Source organism: Rana temporaria, chromosome 10, assembly GCF_905171775.1.
Source record: "Rana temporaria chromosome 10, aRanTem1.1, whole genome shotgun sequence".
Lineage (NCBI taxonomy): Eukaryota > Metazoa > Chordata > Amphibia > Anura > Ranidae > Rana > Rana temporaria.
The window spans coordinates 26,329,138-26,351,581 of NC_053498.1; the positions used below are offsets into that span (position 1 = coordinate 26,329,138).

Consider the following 22,444-nt stretch of genomic DNA (forward strand, 5'->3'; position numbering starts at 1 on the left):
TGGCACGGTCCGGAAAGCATCAGAAGCTTTGCCTGACAGTTTGCCTGACAATATTGCAACCCAGTCTCCTCTAGCAATTCGGTGCAGGTTACATTGTCGCTCAAAGTCTGCCAGGTAGTTATCAATCTCACAGTCCTTTTCATCAAAAGCTTTAAAAGCGCTAAACGGAATCTTCCTTGCGTCTGCTGTGCTGTACTCACTGTTCGTAGAAGGTGCGGCTGCTTGTTGGACTGCTGCCAGTTTTAACTGTAGCTCTGCGTCCCTTATTTGTTTATCCTTCTGTAGTTCTGCGTCCCTTATTTCTTTATCCTTCTGTAGTTCTGCGTCCCTTATTTGTTTAGCCTCCTCCGCTAACAGGTCCATCACTTTCAGAACCACATCTGGCGTTGGGTTCGGGCCGAACCACGCTAGCTTCTCTCTCATTAGCTTGTTGGCTGGCGATTCCTCCTCCTGAATCACTGGTGTCTCCATCTCTTGTACTGCTGGCGTTGCTGCAATCCCGTCCTCCTGGTCTAGCTCCATTAATTCTGCTATGATGACCCGCTTGGTTTTGTTGCTAGTGATCCTTCCACGAACTTCCAGTAGTTCTTCCAGTGTCTGCTTGGAATCCGGGTGTGAAGGGGAATAGAAGGGAAAAATCCCGCTGCTACCAACCAATTGTGACGGTATCGGTATGATATCCCCGTCAACGTTCCCTTCTTCCCATAACGACAATCACCCCAATATTCCACGAGGAGGGATATCCCTGGAATCGCCCAGAAAGCCACACATGAGACAAGCTTACTGCTGGAACAAGACACTTTATTGACACAAAAACTCAGCTTATATGTGGTTACAGCCTGTTAGGAACGCCCCCCTCACACAGTGGGGTTTCCCATACAGATTATAGGAGACAAGTCGGAGCCGACCATGCAGACATGTTTCTTTAGATAAAGACATCACTGGAGTTAATTACTAGGTGTAACAGCCTGACCACAATGAAGCAATCAGAATAATTAACATGAGCCCCTTATCTAATCATTGTAAACAGTAAGGCCGGTCTCCTTCCCACACACAATAAATCAATTACCATTTGAACTAGGGAGCTGGCTGAGGAAGGGTCATTAACATGTCAATAGCTTGTGACACATGAACCAAGCAGGGAGATTTACACTGACATCCTTCACAACAAATAACAGAGAATAAAAGAATATAATATAAGTAAAACAGAACAAAATAGAATAGAAAATAAAAGAACAGAATAGACTAGAATATAATAGAAACACATAGAAAAACAGAATAGAATATCAGAAGATGGTTTTATTTTTTCTAATTTCAAATAGAATAAATCTGAATACAGAAGAAAATAATAGAATAGAAAATAATAAAATATAGAAAAATAGAATAGAATAGACTATAATAGAAAATAATAGACATACAAAAAACAATAGAATAGAATAGAAAGAATATAACCATTTCCCAAAATTCAAATAGAATCAATTTGAAAAGAATAGATTAGAAGACAACAGAATAGTATAGAAAAAAAACTGAATATAATCATCTTCTGAAATTTGAATTTCAAATAGAATAAATTTGAATAGAAAATAATAAAATATAACAAACAAATAGAAAAAGAATATCATAAAAAAAAAAAGATATATATATATATATAACCATTTCCCGAAATGCAAATAGAATCAAATTTAAATTTGAATAGAATAGAAAATAATAGATTATCATAGAAAGATGGTTATATTCATTCTATTCTATTAATTTATACTACTGTGTTATTTTATATTCTATTCAAATTTGAATTGATTCTATTAGAATTAAAAAACAATAGACTAGAAAGAATATAACCATTTCCCAAAATTAAAATAGAATCAATTCAAATTTTAGAAGATGGTTATAATCTTTCTATTTAATTCTATTATTTTATTTTCTATCCTATTTTGTTCTGTTTTACTCTATTATATTCTATTGTTTTATGTTCTGTTATATTCTTTTCTATTATACATAAAAAAAAAAATCTATTTGGTTTCTTTATTTTCTATTCTATTTTATTCTCTTTGTAAATTGGAAAACTTTTAAAATTGGAAATTGATATGAAAACTTTTTGAATCGATCCGAATTCAAAAATTCTAATTGATTAGAATACGAATAAACAAAACGAATTCCAAATTTTTTTTTTGTTCTGCACATGTCTACTTGTCACAGAATTCAAGGAAGTAAATGTGTGGGGATCGTCACAAAGTTTACGAATGTCAACAGAATAATAGGAATAGACAAGAATTTTTTTAAATACAATTGAAAATTTAGAAAAGGATTTTACATTTTGACCAAAGATATGCTTACAAAAACTGGACCAATATTTTACACATATAAAAGGCTAGGGGTCTCACTGACTTTGTTCCTGGCTGTGATTTTTTTGTTTAAAGAACAGGATCTCCACATCTAATGGAATACAAGTATTTCTATTGTCTTTTGTACCAATGTAGTGATAATTAATTCAATCAATTTACATGTTTAGATTTAATGTTTAAAAATAAAAAAGGATGATGAAGAGAGTGCCAGGCCCTTAAAGGTAGAGAACATCAGGCAGGAGGCAGCAAGAGGTAGTGATGATCCTGCAGCTGCAGGAAGGGCCAGCAATTGGGGGTGGGGGGACGCAATGTGTGGGAGAGGAAGAACAGCATGCTTCTTCCAGAAACAATCACTGGAGGCACAGCAACAGGAGGACTTTGTCCTGTCTCAAACCCAGCAGGATCCTTTGCCTACCACTAGAGTTGAGCGGACACCTGGATGTTCGGGTTCGGGTCCGAACCCAAACTTTAAAAAAAAAGTTCGGGTTCAGAAACCCGAACCCGAACCCCATTGTAGTCAATGGGACACGGACTTTTAGAAAAAAAAATGCGCGGAGGTCCCCGCAATTCAATAACCAGACCCTTTAGGTCTGGTATGGATATTAAGGGGAACCCTGCCGTCAATTAAAAAAAAAAAAAAAATGACGTGCGGTTCCCCCTAAATATCCATAACCAGACCCGTTATCCGAGCACGTTGACCTGGCCGCAGAAAAGAGGGGGGGACAGAGTGCGCCCCCCCCTCTCCTGAACCGCACCAGGCCACATGCCCTCAACATGGGGAGGATATCCCCATGTTGATGGGGACAAGGGTCTCATCCCCACTACCCTTGCCCGGTGGTTGTGTGGGTATGCTGGCGGGAGGCTTATCAGAATCTGGAAGACCCCTTTAACAAAGGGGACCCCCAGATCCTGACCCCCCCCTGTGTGAAATGGTAATGGGGTACACTGTACCCCTACCATTTCACGAAGGAAGTGTAAATTCTGGTAAAAAAAACAAAAAACACACACACCGTAGAATAAAGTCCCTTATTCATAAAAAGAAAAAAACTCCAGCGGTGATAATCCACTCGTTCCTGGCTTCCTGCTCCAACGTTGTCCCGATCCAGCGACGAGTGTGGGTGATCTCCAGCGATGAGAAGATCCAGCGACGGGTGAACTCCGCTCCAGCAATGAGAAGATCCATCCATCCGGAGCGCAGCATTTCGCCGACCTCCTCTCATCGCTGTACACAGCCCAGCGAATGACGCGCTGAAGCTGTGACATTACTTATATAGGGGAGGCAGGGCCACCCGTCACGTGACCCCGCACCCTCTGACGTACCCTCTGCTACGTCACTGGGGAAGCCCAGAGTCTTCCCTCTTCCTGGGCTTCCCCAGTGACGTAGCAGAGGGTACGTCAGAGGGTGCGGGGTCACGTGACGGTTGGCCCTGCCTCCTCTATATAAGTAATGTCACAGCTTCAGCGCGTCATTCGCTGGGCTGTGTCCAGCGATGAGAGGAGGTCGGCGATGCTACGCTCCGGATGGATGGATCTTCTCATCGCTGGAGCGGAGATCACCCGTCGCTGGATCTTCTCATCGCTGGAGATCACCCGCACTCGTCGCTGGATCGGGACAAAGTTGGAGCAGGAAGCCGGGAACGAGTGGATTATCACCGCTGGAGTTTTTTTATTTTTTATTAATAAAGGACTTTATTCTACGGTGTGTGTGTTTTTTTTTACAAGAATTTACACTTCCTTCGTGAAATGATAGGGGTACAGTGTACCCCATTACCATTTCACACAGGGGGGGTCAGGATCTGGGGGTCACCTTTGTTAAAGGGGTCTTCCAGATTCTGATAAGCCTCCCGCCCGCATACCCCCACAACCACCGGGCAAGGGTTGTGGGGATGAGACCCTTGTCCCCATCAACATGGGGACATCCTCCCCATGTTGAGGGCATGTGGCCTGGTGCGGTTCAGGAGAGGGGGGGCCGCACTCTGCCCCCCCCTCTTTTCTGCGGCCAGCCAGGTCAACGTGCTCGGATAATGGGTCTGGTTATGGATATTTAGGGGGAACCGCACGTCATTTTTTTTTAAATTGCCGGCGGGGTTCCCCTTAATATCCATACCAGACCTGAAGGGTCTGGTTATGGATATTTAGGGGGAACCTCACATCATTTTTTTATTTAATTGACGGCGGGGTTCCCCTTAATATCCATACCAGACCTAAAGGGTCTGGTTATTGAATTTGCGGGGACCTCCGCGCATTTTTTTTTCCGAACTCCGATCCCGGACCCAAACTTTTTCCAATTATTCGGGTTCAGGTCCGGGTTCGGGAAAAACCCAAAGTCCGTACCGAACCCGAACTTTACAGTTCGGGTTCGCTCAACTCTACCTACCACCTTTGTCCCTGTTAGGCAGAGGAGGAGAAAAAAGGACAGGCTTCAAGGGAGGGGGAGCATTTCACACCTTGCAAACCCCAGGAGTTGTACGCAAGTAGGGTGAGATCTTTGAGGATACTAAAAACCTGGGGTCCTTTACTGCAAGACATTTGTGGTGAATGAGCTCTTTTACGCTAAACTATTAGTACAAGGATTGAGGGTATAAAAAAGAGGGACCATTGTTGGGTGGCCACCCTTTTGGATCCCCAATACAAAGGGAAAATGGCAGTCTGTTTTCTCCCCATCTGGCCATTCTTCACAGTGCTTATACCCTTACACAGTGGTGGCTGTTACTCCATTTTTGGGGGGTGGCAAACAAACCACCCACCCTGTTCAGTCAGTTGTTCGATCAAACCCCCCCCCCACTGCTTGGTCAATCGGCAAACGATCATAGAAACAACCCCCGTCGCTCACCCGTCCCTCCTCCAGCCCCGCACCTTACCCCATCCAGGTCACGGGTGCCCCCTGCGTCTCCTCAATTTTTCCCAGCCATGGGCACAGGCTGGTCTCTCTGGGGGGGGGGGGCGTGAGTGTAGCACCATCTAGTTTAGTTTGCTAAAAGTATTTTGTAGTGTAGGTAAATTGTTAGGCTTGGCTGGCAGTCAAGCCTGTGTTTTGAATATGTGTCAGGGTGAGTGCCTCAGGGAGTCTGGATGACTCATCAGGCAGCACCTCTGGTACCTCCCCTTACTTGCTGGAACCTTGGAGAAGTTTCCAGAAGCATGGGAAGGAGGTATGGCGAAGCTGTTTGGAGTACTGAGGAGAGCTTCGCCAATCCCTGGCCAAATGGGCTGGCAGGGGAGGGCACCTCTTAAATACTCAGTTAGCCCAGCAGGGGCAGTGTGGTATAAGGTGGAAGATTAAGTCCTGAGGAGGGTGTCGGAGCCCCTTGAGGATGCCCCCTAGTCTGGACAGGGGTGACCTTGGGCCTGGGACTCGGGCACTGGAGGAATCCTCTAGAACACATGGAGGAGTCCTGTCCTGGATGCACGGAAGCAAGTGTGAGGACAGCGGGAGACAGTCAGCACGTCCAGGAGATCTCCAGGGAGAAGTCAGCCGAGATGGCTGGTGAGTGAGCAGTCTGGCAATACTGTGGGAAGTAGCCAGGTGGGCTAGTAAGAGAGTCAGCTGCAGCCAGGTGGACTGGTAGTGCCTGAAAAAATTGTGCTGGGATCAGTAGCCACAGGGATGGAAGCTGGAAACTGACTCTTGCTACACAACTAAGGGGCCCACAGTCCCTGCCCATAAAGGGCATTTGCTGCATCGGACTGTTGCCTTTGTCAGATAACGAACAGTGTGCCAGCTGGAACTGTGATTTTGTGCTGCAAGCAAGTGATGTGATAGCCAGGTGACATGCTTGTTTTAGAATAAGATGTACAGTTATTACTTACTATAGATTCTGAGCCCATAGGTAGACTTTTTTGTAACTGAAGTGATTAGATATTGCGCATTCATGGTATAATTCCCCTCATCTGCAAACCTCAGATTGTTCAGTCTCAGAGTTCCATTCTCATACAGGGTACATCTTCCTGCATACTGACCAACGCACGTAGGAGTGCCATTAGGAAAGCACCGTGCAATGGTAGCATTTTCAAAAATCCATAATAATACAGGAGGATTGTTTTGAATTGGTAGAGACTCATAAAAATTAACAGATCCTTCAAGGATTCCATTCTCAACCTGGTAAGCAAATCCAGCACCTGTAAGAAAAATGTATGGAATTAAAGAGTGGGTATAATGTATAATCTGATATAGAAATGTTGTATGACATTAACATTCTAAATAGTAATAATAACAGAAATTATACGTATATGTTTAGGAATCTATTAAAGTAGAACTAAAGGCAAAACTTCATTCCATTTTGGATAGAGTAAGGGAGGGTTATACCCGCTATCAGTTTTTTTTTCCACCTGTGTGTCTTTTAGGGGAGATCAACCTTCAATTCTTGTCCCAGAACCTTAACAGGAAGCGAGAAGAAATCCCTCCAAAGTGAAAATCCCTGGGTGTCCCCATTAACAGATTTCCCTTTTTTTTCTGTTCTGGAGATGAATTCTGGATGTTCTTTCACTTTCTATTATAATGGTAGGTGCAACAATTATGCCCTGTACACACGACCGGTTTTCTCATCGGAATAAACTCGGATGGTTGTTCCGACGGAATTCCGCTCAAACTTGTCTTGCCTACACACAGTCACATTAAATTCCGACCATCAAGAACGCAATGCGGGAAAACACTATGACAAGCCGCAAATTTTTTCAGAGCATGCGTGGTTTTTATTCCGTCGGAAAAGCATACAGACGATCGGAATTTCCGATAGGAATTTTTTCCAAAGGAAAAATTGAGAACACGTTCTCTATCTAATTTCGTCGGAATTTCCAATGGAAAAAGTCAAATGGGGCATACACATACCATTGGAAATTCCGACCGTGTGTACAAGGCTTTAGAAAGGTTACATCTCCCTAATAGGAACACAGACCACAGCTTTTGATTATTCTTTAACTGCTTGCCGACTGCCCACTGTCATATTACGGCGGCAAGTCGGCTCCCCTGCGCGAGAGCCCGTAGCTTTACAACGGCTCTCGCGCAGGCCACTAGGGGCGCACGCTCGCCCCCGACTCCTGTGCCCGGCGGGCGCCATCACCGCCGGGCGATTGCTCGTTACAGAGTCGGGACCGGGAGCTGTGTGTGTAAACACACAACTCCCGGTCCTGTCAGGGGGGGGGGGGAATGCTGATCTTCTGTTCATACAATGTATGAACAGAAGATCAGTGATTTCCCCTAGTGAGGCCACCCCCCCTACAGTTAGAACACACCCAGTGACATACTTAACCCTTTCCCCGCCCCCTAGTGTTAACCCCCTCACTGCCAGTGGCATTTTTATAGTAATCCAATGCATTTTTATAGCACTGATCGCTATAAAAATGCCAATGGTCCCAAAAATGTGTCAAAAGTGTCCGAAGTGTCCGCCATAATGTCGCAGTACCGAAAAAAAAAACGCTGATCGCTGCCATTACTAGTATTAATAAAAATGCCATAAAAATACCCCCTATTTTGTAAACGCTATAACATTTGCGCAAACCAATCAATAAACGCTTATTGAGATTTTTTTTTACGAAAAATATGTAGAAGAATACGTATCGGCCTAAACTGAGGAAAACAAACGTTTTTTTTATATATTTTTGGGGGATATTTATTATAGCAAAAAGTAAAAAATATAATTTTTTTTCAAAATTGTCGCTCTATTTTTGTTTATAGCGCAAAAACTAAAAAAACGCAGAGGTGATCAAATACCACCAAAAGAAAGCTCTATTTGTGGGAAAAAAAGGATGCCAATTTTGTTTGGGAGCCACGTCGCACGACCGCGCAATTGTTAGTTAAAACGACGCAGTGCCGAATCGCAAAAAGTGCCCTAGTCTTTGGGCAGCAATATGGTCCGGGGGTTAGGTGGTTAAAGTTTCATCCCTAGACATATTGTGGTAGGTGGTAGGTTTCTCCTTCATAAATAGACTTACTGAAAGAATCTTCCTTAATACATTTAGTCCTTTTATGATGGATAATATTGTCTAAAATGTGCTATGATTATGTTCATCATAAAAGACTGACAACTCTAATATGTGTATCACTCTCCTATAACGGCTGTATACAAGGCCATTTTCTGGCTATTTGTAAAAGTTTTTGAACATAAAATGGTGAATTTGACTAGTGTTGAGCAGAATATGCCATATTCGATTTCGCGATATATCTCGAATATATATTCGAATATTCGAGATATATTCGCTAAATTCGAATATTCGTGATATTTTATCGAAATTAATTGATTGCGATTTTTCGCTATTGCGAATGCGAAAATAATTGCGATTTTTTAATAACTGCGGTAGGAGCGCTCTGATTGGCTTAGAATATTCGTGATATTTTATCGAAATATCGCAACATGCGAATGCGATATTTATTGCGCAATTTCGAGATATGCTGGAGGAGCGCTCTGATTGGCTCAGAATATTCGTGATATTTTATCAAAATATCGCAACATGCGAATGCGATATTTATTGCGCAATTTCGAGATATGCTGGAGGAGCGCTCTGATTGGCTCAGAATATTCCTGATATTTTATCGAAATATCGCAACATGCGAATGCGATATTTATTGCGCAATTTCGAGAAATGCTGGAGGAGCGCTCTGATTGGCTCACTCTGAAATCGAATATTCGAGATATTTTAACGCAATTTCACAAAATGCGAATGCGAAATTGATTGCAGATATTTCGAAAACTGCTGTAGCAGCACTCTGAAATCGAATATGTATGATATTTTAACCAAAAAACATATTGCGATTGCGATTTTTCGATCGCGCATGCGCAATTGCGCGAACAACACGCGACCATTTCCTGGAGCCTTGCCAGTTTCCAACTTATGATCGCAGCGCAATCACACAGCAACATGGTTGGAAGCAATTTCACTAAGTCTGAGGAAAAGTTGCTGATTTGTGTAAGTATTTTGACCACTGTTATTTCATTATCTTCAACTGCATTTTAGTCTAGTTTAAAAGTTAGTATATATGATCAGATATTAGTATTTCACAAAAAATGTGTCTCCTGCTTTTACAAAACTACAAGTCCCAGCATGCCTGGACAGCTGCAGACACCCTGGTTGGCAAATGTGTATTTAGGCACTTTTCCTTGTTATTTAGCATAATGAATTTAACATATTTTTGGACATAAGACGTATGTGAACGTCCTGACTTCAGTGTCCTCAAGGCCCAAGGACGTTCGAATACATATTGCCCTTTAGATGTTGCAGAACTACAACTTCCAGCATGCCTGGGAATGCTGGCACTTCTAGTATTGTAAGTTCTGCAGGCCCCCATTTTTCAGGCCTTTATGCACGGGTCTCTAAACTGTGGCACCCTAGATGCAGCAAAAGTAAAATTCTTAGCATGCACTGACAGACCGTGGCTGATGGGAGTAGTAGTTTTGCAACAGCTGGAGGTGGACTGGTCTTGAAACCCAGAGTTAGGTAACAAACCCGTAGTGTTTTGCAACCATTCTGCCTCCAGCTGTTTTTTTTCTGTTGAAAAGCCTGTGGCGTGCAAAACACAACCCAAAAACTCCACCCGGTGCAAGGAAAAATTTGCACACACCTAAAGAGTGACATCACAAAAAACTGCGACAGTTGCATACGTCAGTGGTCCTCCGAAAAGGTCCCGTCTCTGACCCCCCGGGGCGTTAGGCTCCTGACAGGGAAAAGAGTTACTGTGGTCCATACAGCCGAAGCCATATGGACCCATCTCGGTCCAAGCAGCGCAATCAACACGCGAACAACACGCGACCATTTCCTGGACCCTTGCCAGTTTCCAACTTTATGATCGCAACGCAATCGCAGAGCAAGATGGTTGGAAGCAATTTCACTAAGTCTGAGGAAAAGTTGCTGATTTGTGTAAGTATTTTGACCACTGTTATTTCATTATCTTCAACTGCATTTTAGTCTAGTTTAAAAGTTAGTATATATGATCAGATATTAGTATTTCACAAAAAATGTGTCTCCTGCTTTTACAAAACTACAAGTCCCAGCATGCCTGGACAGCTGCAGACACCCTGGTTGGCAAATGTGTATTTAGGCACTTTTCCTTGTTATTTAGCATAATGAATTTAACATTTTTTTGGACATAGGACGTATGCGAACGTCCTGACTTCAGTGTCCTCAAGGCCCAAGGACGTTCGAATACATATTGCCCTTTAGATGTTGCAGAACTACAACTTCCAGCATGCCTGGGAATGCTGGCACTTCTAGTATTGTAAGTTCTGCAGGCCCCCATTTTTCAGGCCTTTATGCACGGGTCTCTAAACTGTGGCACCCTAGATGCAGCAAAAGTAAAATTCTTAGCATGCACTGACAGACCGTGGCTGATGGGAGTAGTAGTTTTGCAACAGCTGGAGGTGGACTGGTCTTGAAACCCAGAGTTAGGTAACAAACCCGTAGTGTTTTGCAACCATTCTGCCTCCAGCTGTTTTTTTTCTGTTGAAAAGCCTGTGGCGTGCAAAACACAACCCAAAAACTCCACCCGGTGCAAGGAAAAATTTGCACACACCTAAAGAGTGACATCACAAAAAACTGCGACGGTTGCATACGTCAGTGGTCCTCCGAAAAGGTCCCGTCTCTGACCCCCCGGGGCGTTAGGCTCCTGACAGGGAAAAGAGTTACTGTGGTCCATACAGCCGAAGCCATATGGACCCATCTCGGTCCAAGCAGCGCAATCAACACGCGAACAACACGCGACCATTTCCTGGACCCTTGCCAGTTTCCAACTTTATGATCGCAACGCAATCGCAGAGCAAGATGGTTGGAAGTAATTTCACTGTATCTGAGGAAAAGTTGCTGATTTGTGTAAGTATTTTGACCACTGTTATTTCATTATCTTCAACTGCATTTTAGTCTAGTTTAAAAGTTAGTATATATGATCAGATATTAGTATTTCACAAAAAATGTGTCTCCTGCTTTTACAAAACTACAAGTCCCAGCATGCCTGGACAGCTGCAGACACCCTGGTTGGCAAATGTGTATTTAGGCACTTTTCCTTGTTATTTAGCATAATGAATTAAAAAATTTTTTGGACATAGGACGTATGCGAACGTCCTGACTTCAGTGTCCTCAAGGCCCAAGGACGTTCGAATACATATTGCCCTTTAGATGTTGCAGAACTACAACTTCCAGCATGCCTGGGAATGCTGGTACTTCTAGTATTGTAAGTTCTGCAGGCCCCCATTTTTCAGGCCTTTATGCACGGGTCTCTAAACTGTGGCACCCTAGATGCAGCAAAAGTAAAATTCTTAGCATGCACTGACAGACCGTGGCTGATGGGAGTAGTAGTTTTGCAACAGCTGGAGGTGGACTGGTCTTGAAACCCAGAGTTAGGTAACAAACCCGTAGTGTTTTGCAACCATTCTGCCTCCAGCTGGTTTTTTTCTGTTGAAAAGCCTGTGGCGTGCAAAACAAAACCCAAAAACTCCACCCGGTGCAAGGAAAAATTTGCACACACCTAAAGAGTGACATCACAAAAAACTGCGACGGTTGCATACGTCAGTGGTCCTCCGAAAAGGTCCCGTCTCTGACCCCCCGGGGCGTTAGGCTCCTGACAGGGAAAAGAGTTAGCAACGCATATCTCCCCTATACGTGTATCCTGTGTTGTTAATAATATATTCATAATTATGCAAATGATAATGGCTGCTATATTTATGTAAAAAAGGTGGCGACCGAAATGGCAGGATATAAAATCTGTCATGTTACCCCTGTCATTGATTAATAAGGCGAGAATGCTTCCAATTGTTGAATAGCATACATTTACGTCATATATCCATAAGGCTGTCAACAAAAGTATTACAATATACTTTGTTCTTCATCTTGCAGAAGTTCCTGGAAACAGGATACGATGAGCTGCGGAGGCAGCAAGAAAAACAGGGAGTTATAAGCTCCCTGATTGAGGAACTAGGCGAAGAACACACTCGCATGGCGATCCTCAAAAAGTGGTCCGACCTGAAGAGGCGCCAGATGAACCGGGTCAGGCGTATCCGGAATAAATATCATCCTGGTAAGTTATTGGTCACAGTTATGTTTTTTTTCCCCTAAAGTGTATTTTGTGCATGTACTCGAGAGAGGAGCCGGACTGCAGGAGTTGGGAGTAGGCAGGCCTCCCCCAGAGGTAATCTGCCACCTTTCTCCATGCCCCGGGTGGCAATGGCGGGTGTGAGGGGGTCCTCCCACACAGACCGTCCTACCTGCTCCGCTTCGAAGCCCAACGGGGCAGAGGGACTCCCTATAAGGGAGTGAGAGGATTTGCCCGCTCAACCAGCCCCGTTAGTCCTTCGCCTCTCTTTTTAGAGACCGCATGGTCAGAGTGCGTGCATGTTAACCCAATTGCGAGTGCGTGTGTAAGTGTGGTGGTTTTTGTGGGAGGGAGGTGGGCATACTAAGCGCAGGCTTACCTCGCATAGCACACCCACCGGGGGCCGAGCTGAGACCACCAAACTCAATTCACATGTAGCCGAGAGCGGGATCCGAACCCCTAGCTGCAGAGGTGAATGGCTTGTCAGCGCAGTGGCAATCGCGTTGAGCCAGCCCGGGTCCCTTGGGGACAGTTATGTAAGGTCATATGTAATTAATGTAAGGTCAGATGTTGTTAACCAAGACGCCATGTTGTTGTAACATATATCACCACCAGCCAAGGTATTCATAGTACTGTTGGAAAAAAACATGGGACAGCAGACAGGAACACAGAAGTTATGTGGGAACATACTTTTCCCATTGCTTTGCATGGGACTTTAAACAAAAAGCCCGACCCTCACCAATGGGGTTAGTTAAGGGATAAATTAACGATCCTATACTTTAAGTGGACGTATAGATAACATGTGACCAAGTGTTATCGAAATATCTACAGCTGTTATGAAATAACATGTATTTCCCATAGAGTTGAATGGGACTTTAAAGAAAAACCCTGACCAAGGCAAATGGGGGTGGGTAAGGGTTAAACCACCAATCCTATATTTGTGGCTGACATATAAGTAACCTGTGTGCCAAGTTTCATGTAAATATCTTTAGCCGTTTGGACGTGATGGTGGAACATACATACATACATACATGCACACACACGTTGAGTTTTATATATATAGATTCCCACTAAATTCCTGTGTTAGGCGTGGGGTTGTTATAGTAATCCCGTGTACTCCATCAAGTCCTTTTTTTAACATGAGATCGTCTGAACAAAACAAAGGAGACAAAAACAGCTCATTTTACCATGGTGGCAGCCCAGCTCACGCTCAGTCCCCTGTAGTGCCCACAAGACCCTTTAATATAACATTGTCCCATTGGTTAACTGTCTATATAAATTAATTTGTATTCATATACAATACAGTAGAGTACACAGAATTTGCATACGTCATTAGAAAACATTTTTATAATATATGAACATTGTGTTATTATAGGAGCTCCGCTACCAACTGTGCGCCCCAAGCGCACAAGGCGACAGGCCGCAGAGGAGGAGCAGGAGGAGGATGTGGAAGAGGAGGAGAGGGATGAGGAGGAGCAGCCAGGGCCATCCACATCACCACCCCCAGCTCCTGTGGAGGAGCAAGAGGAGGAGCTGCACCCCCCCCCCCCCCCGAAACTTCTGGTGGAGTAGTGGGTGACGAGGAAGAGGAGCAGGATGAGACGGTTAATTTTACCATCAATCAGGAGGGTAAATATGTGCACAGAGATTAATAAAATTTCAACAATAAAATGTAGCTCTAAAAATGGACAGCATTTAAAGCAGGGCTGTGGAGTCGGTAGATTTTTCGACTCCGACTCCTCAGTTTTATGTACTTCAGACTCCGACTCCCCGACTCCCCGACTCCGACTCCTCTGTATTAATATGCGAATGTATTTTATAGATTCCTTGAGGGAAAGAAACGCAAACTACCACAGGACTACTGGCTGGGAAGCCAACAGTCTACTGTATTGCACAGTTTAAGCAAAAGACAAACACAATGAAAACAATCAAGTGACTGGATAGTAGCAGCAGGCTTAAACATCAGGAACATGATCTTTAACAGTTCAAAAATACAGACCACATTATTTGGTGTTTTAGAACAAAAACAAAGCTTATCTATAATGAACCAAAAAAAAAATATGAAAAACCTAGAAATGGTTTATATTAATCTTGAAATGTAGTTCTAGGCTTAGCAAATGCAAATAAATGCAATGTAGAGTTCTAAGGAAGAGAATTGCCTCTGCCAGATCCTCTTTCATAGAGTCTCTTAAGTCAGACTTTATTATTTTTATGGCTGAAAATAATCTTTCGTAACGGTCTTTGAAATCCAAATGTTTTTTTCTTATATCCTAACAGTTATAAAAAAGCTCAAGGGGAAACAAGCTGCCATGAAAAACCTGACGCAGAGAGTACTGGCAAATGAGCAGCAGATACTTTTTTTGACACGCCAAAATCAGCAACTGGTGCAACAACTGGCGAAAAACATGGATGAGGTGACAGAGCTTCAGAAGTTAATGTCTTAATTTTTTTTTTTTATAAAAAATGTTATATTTTGCAAAGGTTTCATTTCTTATTGAAATTGTTAGTTTTTTAAACACATCTAACTTCACATCTAACACATCAACATCAACATCAACATCAACACATCTAGCTTAATAATAACCGAAAACATTTTATACTATTACTAGCTGAATACCCGGCGTTGCCCGGTCTTCCTATCTTAACCTTTTGGGGAGGAAAATCATAGTAATATAAATATACCCATCTTTTATATAAGGGTGTTGGTAAGGGTTAATTTAACTGTTATATATTTTTATTTGGCATATAAGTAATATGTATAGCGGGTATTATTGAAATATCTCCAGGCGTACAGAAGTTATGTGGGAACATACATTTTCCATTGATTTACATGGGACTTTAAAGGAAAACCCTGACCCTCACAAATGGGGGTAGTTAAGGGATAAATTAACTATCAGTGGTATCAGTGAACAGCAGTGGTAATAGGAGTATATAGAGTGGGAATTAACTTTTTACATAGGTGTCTTGACTGAGCAGCAGCAGCAGTAGTAGTAGTAGTAGATACAGAGTCATATCACTTGGGCAGGAGGTGCCATGATGAACAGCAGTGGTAATAGGAGTATATAGAGTGGGAAATTACTTTTGACATAGTTGTCTTGACTGAGCAGCAGCAGCAGCAGCAGCAGCAGTAGTAGTATTAGCAGTAGTAGTTGATACAGAGTCATATCACTTGGGCAGGAGTTGCCATGATGAACAGCAGTAGGAATAGGAGTATATAGAGTGTGAAATAACTGCTGACATAGGTGTATTGACTGGGCGGCAGCAGAAGCAGCAGTAGTAGTATTAACAGTAGTAGTTGATACAGAGTCATATCACATGGGCAGGAGTTGCCATGATGTACAGCAGTCTTAATAAGAGTATATAGAGTGTGAAATAACTGCTGACATAGGTGTATTGACTGGGCGGCAGCAGCAGCAGAAGCAGCAGTAGTAGTATTAACAGTAGTAGTTGATACAGAGTCATATCACATGGGCAGGAGTTGCCATGATGTACAGCAGTAGGAATAGGAGTATATAGAGTGTGAAATAACTGCTGACATAGGTGTATTGACTGGGCGGCAGCAGCAGCAGAAGCAGCAGTAGTAGTATTACCAGTAGTAGTTGATACAGAGTCATATCACATGGGCAGGAGGTGCCATGATGAACAGCAGTAGGAATAGGAGTATATAGAGTGTGAAATAACTGCTGACATAGGTGTATTGACTGGGCGGCAGCAGCAGCAGAAGCAGCAGTAGTAGTATTAACAGTAGTAGTTGATACAGAGTCATATCACATGGGCAGGAGTTGCCATGATGTACAGCAGTCTTAATAAGAGTATATAGAGTGTGAAATAACTGCTGACATAGGTGTATTGACTGGGCGGCAACAGCAGCAGAAGCAGCAGTAGTAGTATTACCAGTAGTAGTTGATACAGAGTCATATCACATGGGCAGGAGTTGCCATGATGTACAGCAGTAGGAATAGGAGTATATAGAGTGTGAAATAACTGCTGACATAGGTGTATTGACTGGGCGGCAGCAGCAGCAGAAGCAGCAGTAGTAGTATTACCAGTAGTAGTTGATACAGAGTCATATCACATGGGCAGGAGGTGCCATGATGAACAGCAGTAGGAATAGGAGTATATAGAGTGTGAAATAACTGCTGACATAGGTGTATTGACTGGGCGGCAGCAGCAGCAGCAGAAGCAGCAGTAGTAGTATAACCAGTAGTAGTTGATACAGAGTCATATCACATGGGCAGGAGGTGCCATGATGAACAGCAGTAAGAATAGGAGTATATAGAGTGTGAAATAACTGCTGACATAGGTGTATTGACTGGGCGGCAGCAGCAGCAGAAGCAGCAGTAGTAGTATTAACAGTAGTAGTTGATACAGAGTCATATCACATGGGCAGGAGGTGCCATGATGAACAGCAGTAGGAATAAGAGTATATAGAGTGTGAAATAACTGCTGACATAGGTGTATTGACTGGGCGGCAGCAGCAGCAGAAGCAGCAGTAGTAGTATTAACAGTAGTAGTTGATACAGAGTCATATCACATGGGCAGGAGTTGCCATGATGTACAGCAGTAGGAATAGGAGTATATAGAGTGTGAAATAACTGCTGACATAGGTGTATTGACTGGGCGGCAGCAGCAGCAGAAGCAGCAGTAGTAGTATTACCAGTAGTAGTTGATACAGAGTCATATCACATGGGCAGGAGGTGCCATGATGAACAGCAGTAGGAATAGGAGTATATAGAGTGTGAAATAACTGCTGACATAGGTGTATTGACTGGGCGGCAGCAGCAGCAGAAGCAGCAGTAGTAGTATTACCAGTAGTAGTTGATACAGAGTCATATCACATGGGCAGGAGGTGCCATGATGAACAGCAGTAGGAATAGGAGTATATAGAGTGTGAAATAACTGCTGACATAGGTGTATTGACTGGGCGGCAGCAGCAGCAGAAGCAGCAGTAGTAGTATTACCAGTAGTAGTTGATACAGAGTCATATCACATGGGCAGGAGGTGCCATGATGAACAGCAGTAGGAATAGGAGTATATAGAGTGTCAAATAACTGCTGACATAGGTGTATTGACTGGGCGGCAGCAGCAGCAGAAGCAGCAGTAGTAGTATTAACTGTAGTAGTTGATACAGAGTCATATCACATGGGCAGGAGGTGCCATGATGAACAGCAGTAGGAATAGAAGTATATAGAGTGTGAAATAACTGCTGACATAGGTGTCTTGACTGGGCAGCAGCAGCAGAAGCAGCAGTAGTAGTATTAGCAGTAGTAGTTGATACAGAGTCATATCACTTGGGCAGGAGGTGCCATGATGAACAGCAGTATTAATAAGAGTATATAGGGTGTGAAATAACTGCTGACATAGGTGTCTTGACTGATCCAGAGGAGTCATGGGAGAAAATCATGTGGTCAGATGAGACCATAATATAACTTTTTGATCATAATTTCACTAACCGTGTTCGGAGGAAGAATAATGATGAGTACCATGCCAAGAACGCCATCCCTAATGTGAAGCATGGGGGTGGTAGCATCATGCTTTGGTGGTGTTTTTCTGCACATGGGACAGGGTGACTGCACTGTATTAAGGAGAGGATGACCGTGGCCATGTATTGCGAGATTTTGGGCAACAACCTCCTTCCCTGAGTTAGAGCTTTGAAGATGGGTCGAGGCTGGGTCTCCCAACATGACAATGACCCAAAGCACACAGCCAGGATAACCAAGGATTGGCTCTGTAAGGAGCATATCAAGGTTCTGGCGTGGCCTAGCCAGTCTCCAGACCTAAACCCAATAGAGAATCTTTGGAGGGAGCTCAAACTCCGTGTTTCTCAGCGAGAGCCCAGAAACATGACTGATGTAGAGAAGATCTGTGTGGAGGAGTGGGCCAAAATCCCTCCTCCAGTGTGTGCAAAGCTGGTGTAAAACTACAAGAAAGGTTTGACCGCTGTAATTGCAAAGAAAGCCTACTGTACCAAATATTAACATTGATTTTCTCTGATGTTAAAATAGTTATATTCAGCACTGTAAATACATCAGGTCCGGGGCTTCATCAGGGAATGCATGACAAGGGACCCTTCAGCGCCCTGAACCGACGACGGGTGCCAGAAAGTCACCGCCGATCCAGGACTCATTCATCTTTATGAATGTGAGTCTGTCCACGGAGTCTGTGGACAGACGGGTCCTCTTGTCCGTGACCACCCCACCTGCCGCGCTGAATGTCCGCTCAGATAGTACGCTGGAGGGGGGGCAAGACAATAACTCCAGCGCATACTGAGCGAGCTCGCGGCAGGTGTCCAATCTGGCAACCCAGTACTCCATGGGGTCGTTGGTGCTCATACTGTCAGAAGCACCGACGGACGCCATGTAGTCTGCCACCATGTGGGCCAGCCGCTGGTGGTGACTGCTGCTGCTGCTGGTGCTGGTACTGGGTCGCTCGGTTTGGAAGAACATCCTCATCTCTTCCATTAGGTCCCCTGCTCGGCTGCTGCTGGGTGCAGCCACCTGCTGGGTGAGATGAGGGGGGACAACTGGAGGCCGGGGAGTTGCCTGCTCCAACCGTCTGACAATGCCTGCCTGCAGTTCCTCCATCCGGTGCTGCCTCCGGCTGGCTGGGATGAACTGCTCCAGTTTCCCCTTGCACCTGGGATCCAAAAGGGTGGCCATCCAGAAATCATCCCTCGTCTTGATGGTCTTAACCTGGGGGTCCCTCCTGAGGCATCTCAGCATGTGGGCAGCCATGGGGAAGAGCACAGCCCGCTGTGACTCCTCAATGCTGGCCAGGTGAATGAGGTGCGACTCTTCATCCCTGAGGCGCTGCTGGTCAAACTCAGAGATGCCCAACCCCCGGACTATCGGTGCCCCCAACACCGGCTCTCCCTCCTGACCAGGCCCTGACTCCGGGACGACACCAGCAACCACCTCCTCCTCCTCTTCATCATCATCCTCCTCCTCCTCCTCCTCGTCCTGGCCCTGGTCTCGGTGGAGCATTGCTGACTCCTCCTGCTCCACCAAGGCACTCTCCCCAGCTTCGAGCAGGCGATCTAGTGTCCTCTCCAGCATGAACACTATTGGCAGCACGCTATTGAGGCCGATTTTCTCACTGCTGACCATCTTGGTCGCCTGCTCGAAGGAGGACAACACTTGGCAGACCTGGTTTATCTGCCCCCACTCCGCACAGGCGATGAAAGGGAGTTGTGGTGAAGCCCTCTCAGTGCCTAGTTCCATCAGGTACTCCCTCACCGCCCTTTGCTGCTCCCACAACCTCTTCAGCATGTGGAGGGTGGAGTTCCACCGCGTCACACTGTCCACAATCAGCCTGTGAAGGGGCAGATTGTACTTCCGCTGCAACTTGGACAGGGACGCGGTAGCGGTTGGGGAGCGCCTGAAGTGGCTGGCAATCCTACGCGCCTTTGCCACAATGTCACTCAACCCTGGATAAGTGCGCAGGAACTTCTGCACCACCAGGTTGAGGACATGTGCCAGACAGGGCACGTGGGTCAGACTGCCAGCACTAAGGGCGGCGAGTAGGTTGCTGCCGTTATCGCAGACAACCATACCTGCCTGGAGCCTTCGGGGTGTCAGCCACTTCTGGACCTGAGCCTGAAGTGCTTTCAGCACTTCTTCTCCAGTGTGTCTCCGGTCCCCTAAACTAACAAGCTGGAGCACGGCCTGACAGCGCACGTGCCCCACACTTGAGTAGCTACGGGGGCGCTTGCTGGGAGGCTCAGCAGCTGCGGAGACAGTGGCTTGAGGGAGACCAGCAGTTCTCCCCTGGACACCCCGGGGCGGCACCACAAGATCGGTTGCCGCCGATCCCTCACCGACGCCTCGGAGGGAAACCCAATGGGCCGTGAAGCTGATGTAGCGCCCCTGCCCATGCCTGCTGGTCCAGCCATCCATTGTCAGATGAACCCTGTCGCTGACAGCGTGATCCAGCGACAGGGTTACATTCTGCACAATGTGCTGGTGTAGGGCAGGGACACCAGTCCTGGCAAAGAAATGGCGGCTGGGGACACGCCATTGGGGTTGGGCCTGCTCCAACATCTGCCTGAAGGGGTTGCTGTCAACTATGTTGAAGGGCAGCAGATGTTGGGCAATAACCCTTGCCAGGAGCCCATTGAGGGAACGCACACGTCGGTCTCCAGGGGGGAAGGGAGTGGTGCGGTCAAAGGCATCTGAAATCGACGCCTGGCGCCGGACGGCAGTGCGGGACACAGACGTGGAGGGTGCTGTGGAAGTAGAGGTCTGGCTGCCGGTACCAGTACCTCTACTAGAGGGAGCGGGGGGGCATGACCTGCTGGAAAGAGATGAAGATGTGGCAGGGGCTGCTGTACCCTGCTCACTTGTGGTGGTGGCGCTGCTACCACCACCACGCTTCATCTCGTCAAACACCGCCCAGTGGTTTATCCTCAGGTGCTGGTTCAGGGCTGTGGTACCCACCCGAGCCAAACACTTCCCTCTCTTCACCCTCACTTTACAAATCCGGCAGATGGCCACGGTAGGGTTGTCTGCCACCAGGGTAAAGTAATTCCAGACAGGTGACTTCAGCACCGCCCTCCTGTCAGATGGGGTGACGCTTACTTGCACCTGCTGGGACTCGGTGCGCACAGGTGGAGCTGCCTGCTGCTGCTGCTGCTGCTGCTCCTCCTCCTGACACCTCCTGCTGCCATCACCAGTGGAGACCCTGACGATGGTCTCCCTGGTGGTGACCTGGCGCACCGTTTCACCAGGGTGCCTACCTTCCCCGTCGTCACTGACGTAGTGAGCCGACGCGTCAGATGGCAACCATGATGGGTCACCCTCTTCGCCCCCAGAGATGTCAGACCAAGGGCTGAAATGTGTTGGTCTGAGGGAACCAACTGACATGGAGCCTCTAGCCTGGCTCCGCTGTCCCCTCACCCACGCCTGGGTCTGACTAGGTGCTGCTGTTTCCTGCACCAAAACAGCAGCACCAGTTTGAAGGGATGTCTCTGGGATACTGCCAGCAGGTATCCCATCCTCCTCATCCATCCCTTCAAAAAGGTCCTGACCATCAGGACAGAGCTGGAGGTCTGCCTGATGCATGGCCTCCCCCAAGAGATCCCTCTCACTGTCGCTGTCGAACAGTAAGATGCTGGACTCTTGGGGGCTGGGGGGGGGGTACTACAGGCACCGGTGTAATGGTGGTACTACTGTGAGTCGGGACCGACGACTCAGTGGCACTGCTGTGCCCCATGTAGTCCACCACTACTTCAGCCTGAGATGGCAATATCGGGCGGCTGCCCGATGGGAAGAACTCCCGGATCAGGCGTACTCCCCTTGCACCCGATCCTCTAACACTAGTAGGGGCACGAGAGGTACCCCGTGCTGGCAGCGATTCAGCACTGGGAGTAACTCCCCTACCCCTGCTGCCACGGCCACGGATGCCGCTCATTATTGCTGATATGTGTGTGGGGGGGGTAAACTTTATTGGGGGGGGGAAATGTGAACAAAATGTGTTTTTTGTGTATTTTTTACAAGACAGGCACGCAGACAAAGACGTACACAGACAGCTACTAAACTATAAGAAAAGTAGTACACCAAAGACAAGGACTACAAAATTAAAGAAAAAAAAAAAAGCACTAAACAAACACTAACTTTATTTATTTATTTATTTTTTTAAACACAAAACACAGACACTAAACACACACTAAGCTAAGCTAGATGAAATAAATGTACACTAACAGTGTGTACACTTACTACACAAAATTTAACTAAACTGAACACAAAACTTAGCTTTTAGAAAAGCTCTTTAGGAAAAACTAAACAAAATGTGAACTGAGATGCCTAGCAAATATCACTGAACAGCGAACCTGCAAGATCTAACAGTAACACAAGATGAACAAAACTTAGCTTTTAGAAAAGCTCTTTTATAAAGCTCAGCAAAATGTGTACTGAAATCTCTAGCAAATATCACTGAACAGCGAGGATGCAGGATCAAACAGTAACACAAATGAACAAAACAGCACAAAACAGCACAAAACGTAGCTTTGAAAAAAGCTCTTGGGTCTATTGCTTTGAAAAAAGCAGTTGATATACTGGAAAAGATCCACTGGAATCACTAAATAGCAATG

At 45.5% G+C, this 22,444-nt stretch overlaps 1 protein-coding gene across 1 annotated transcript in view; it reads right to left on the reverse strand.

The window, feature by feature from the left end:
* Positions 1–22,444, reverse strand: part of LOC120915820 (carcinoembryonic antigen-related cell adhesion molecule 1-like) — an 88,941-nt gene that overhangs the window by 38,798 nt on the left and 27,699 nt on the right. Inside the window, exon 2 of the mRNA XM_040326619.1 lies at positions 6,153–6,461. Within this exon, the coding sequence (XP_040182553.1) occupies positions 6,153–6,461 (309 nt within the window). The remainder of the gene's footprint in view (positions 1–6,152; positions 6,462–22,444) is intronic.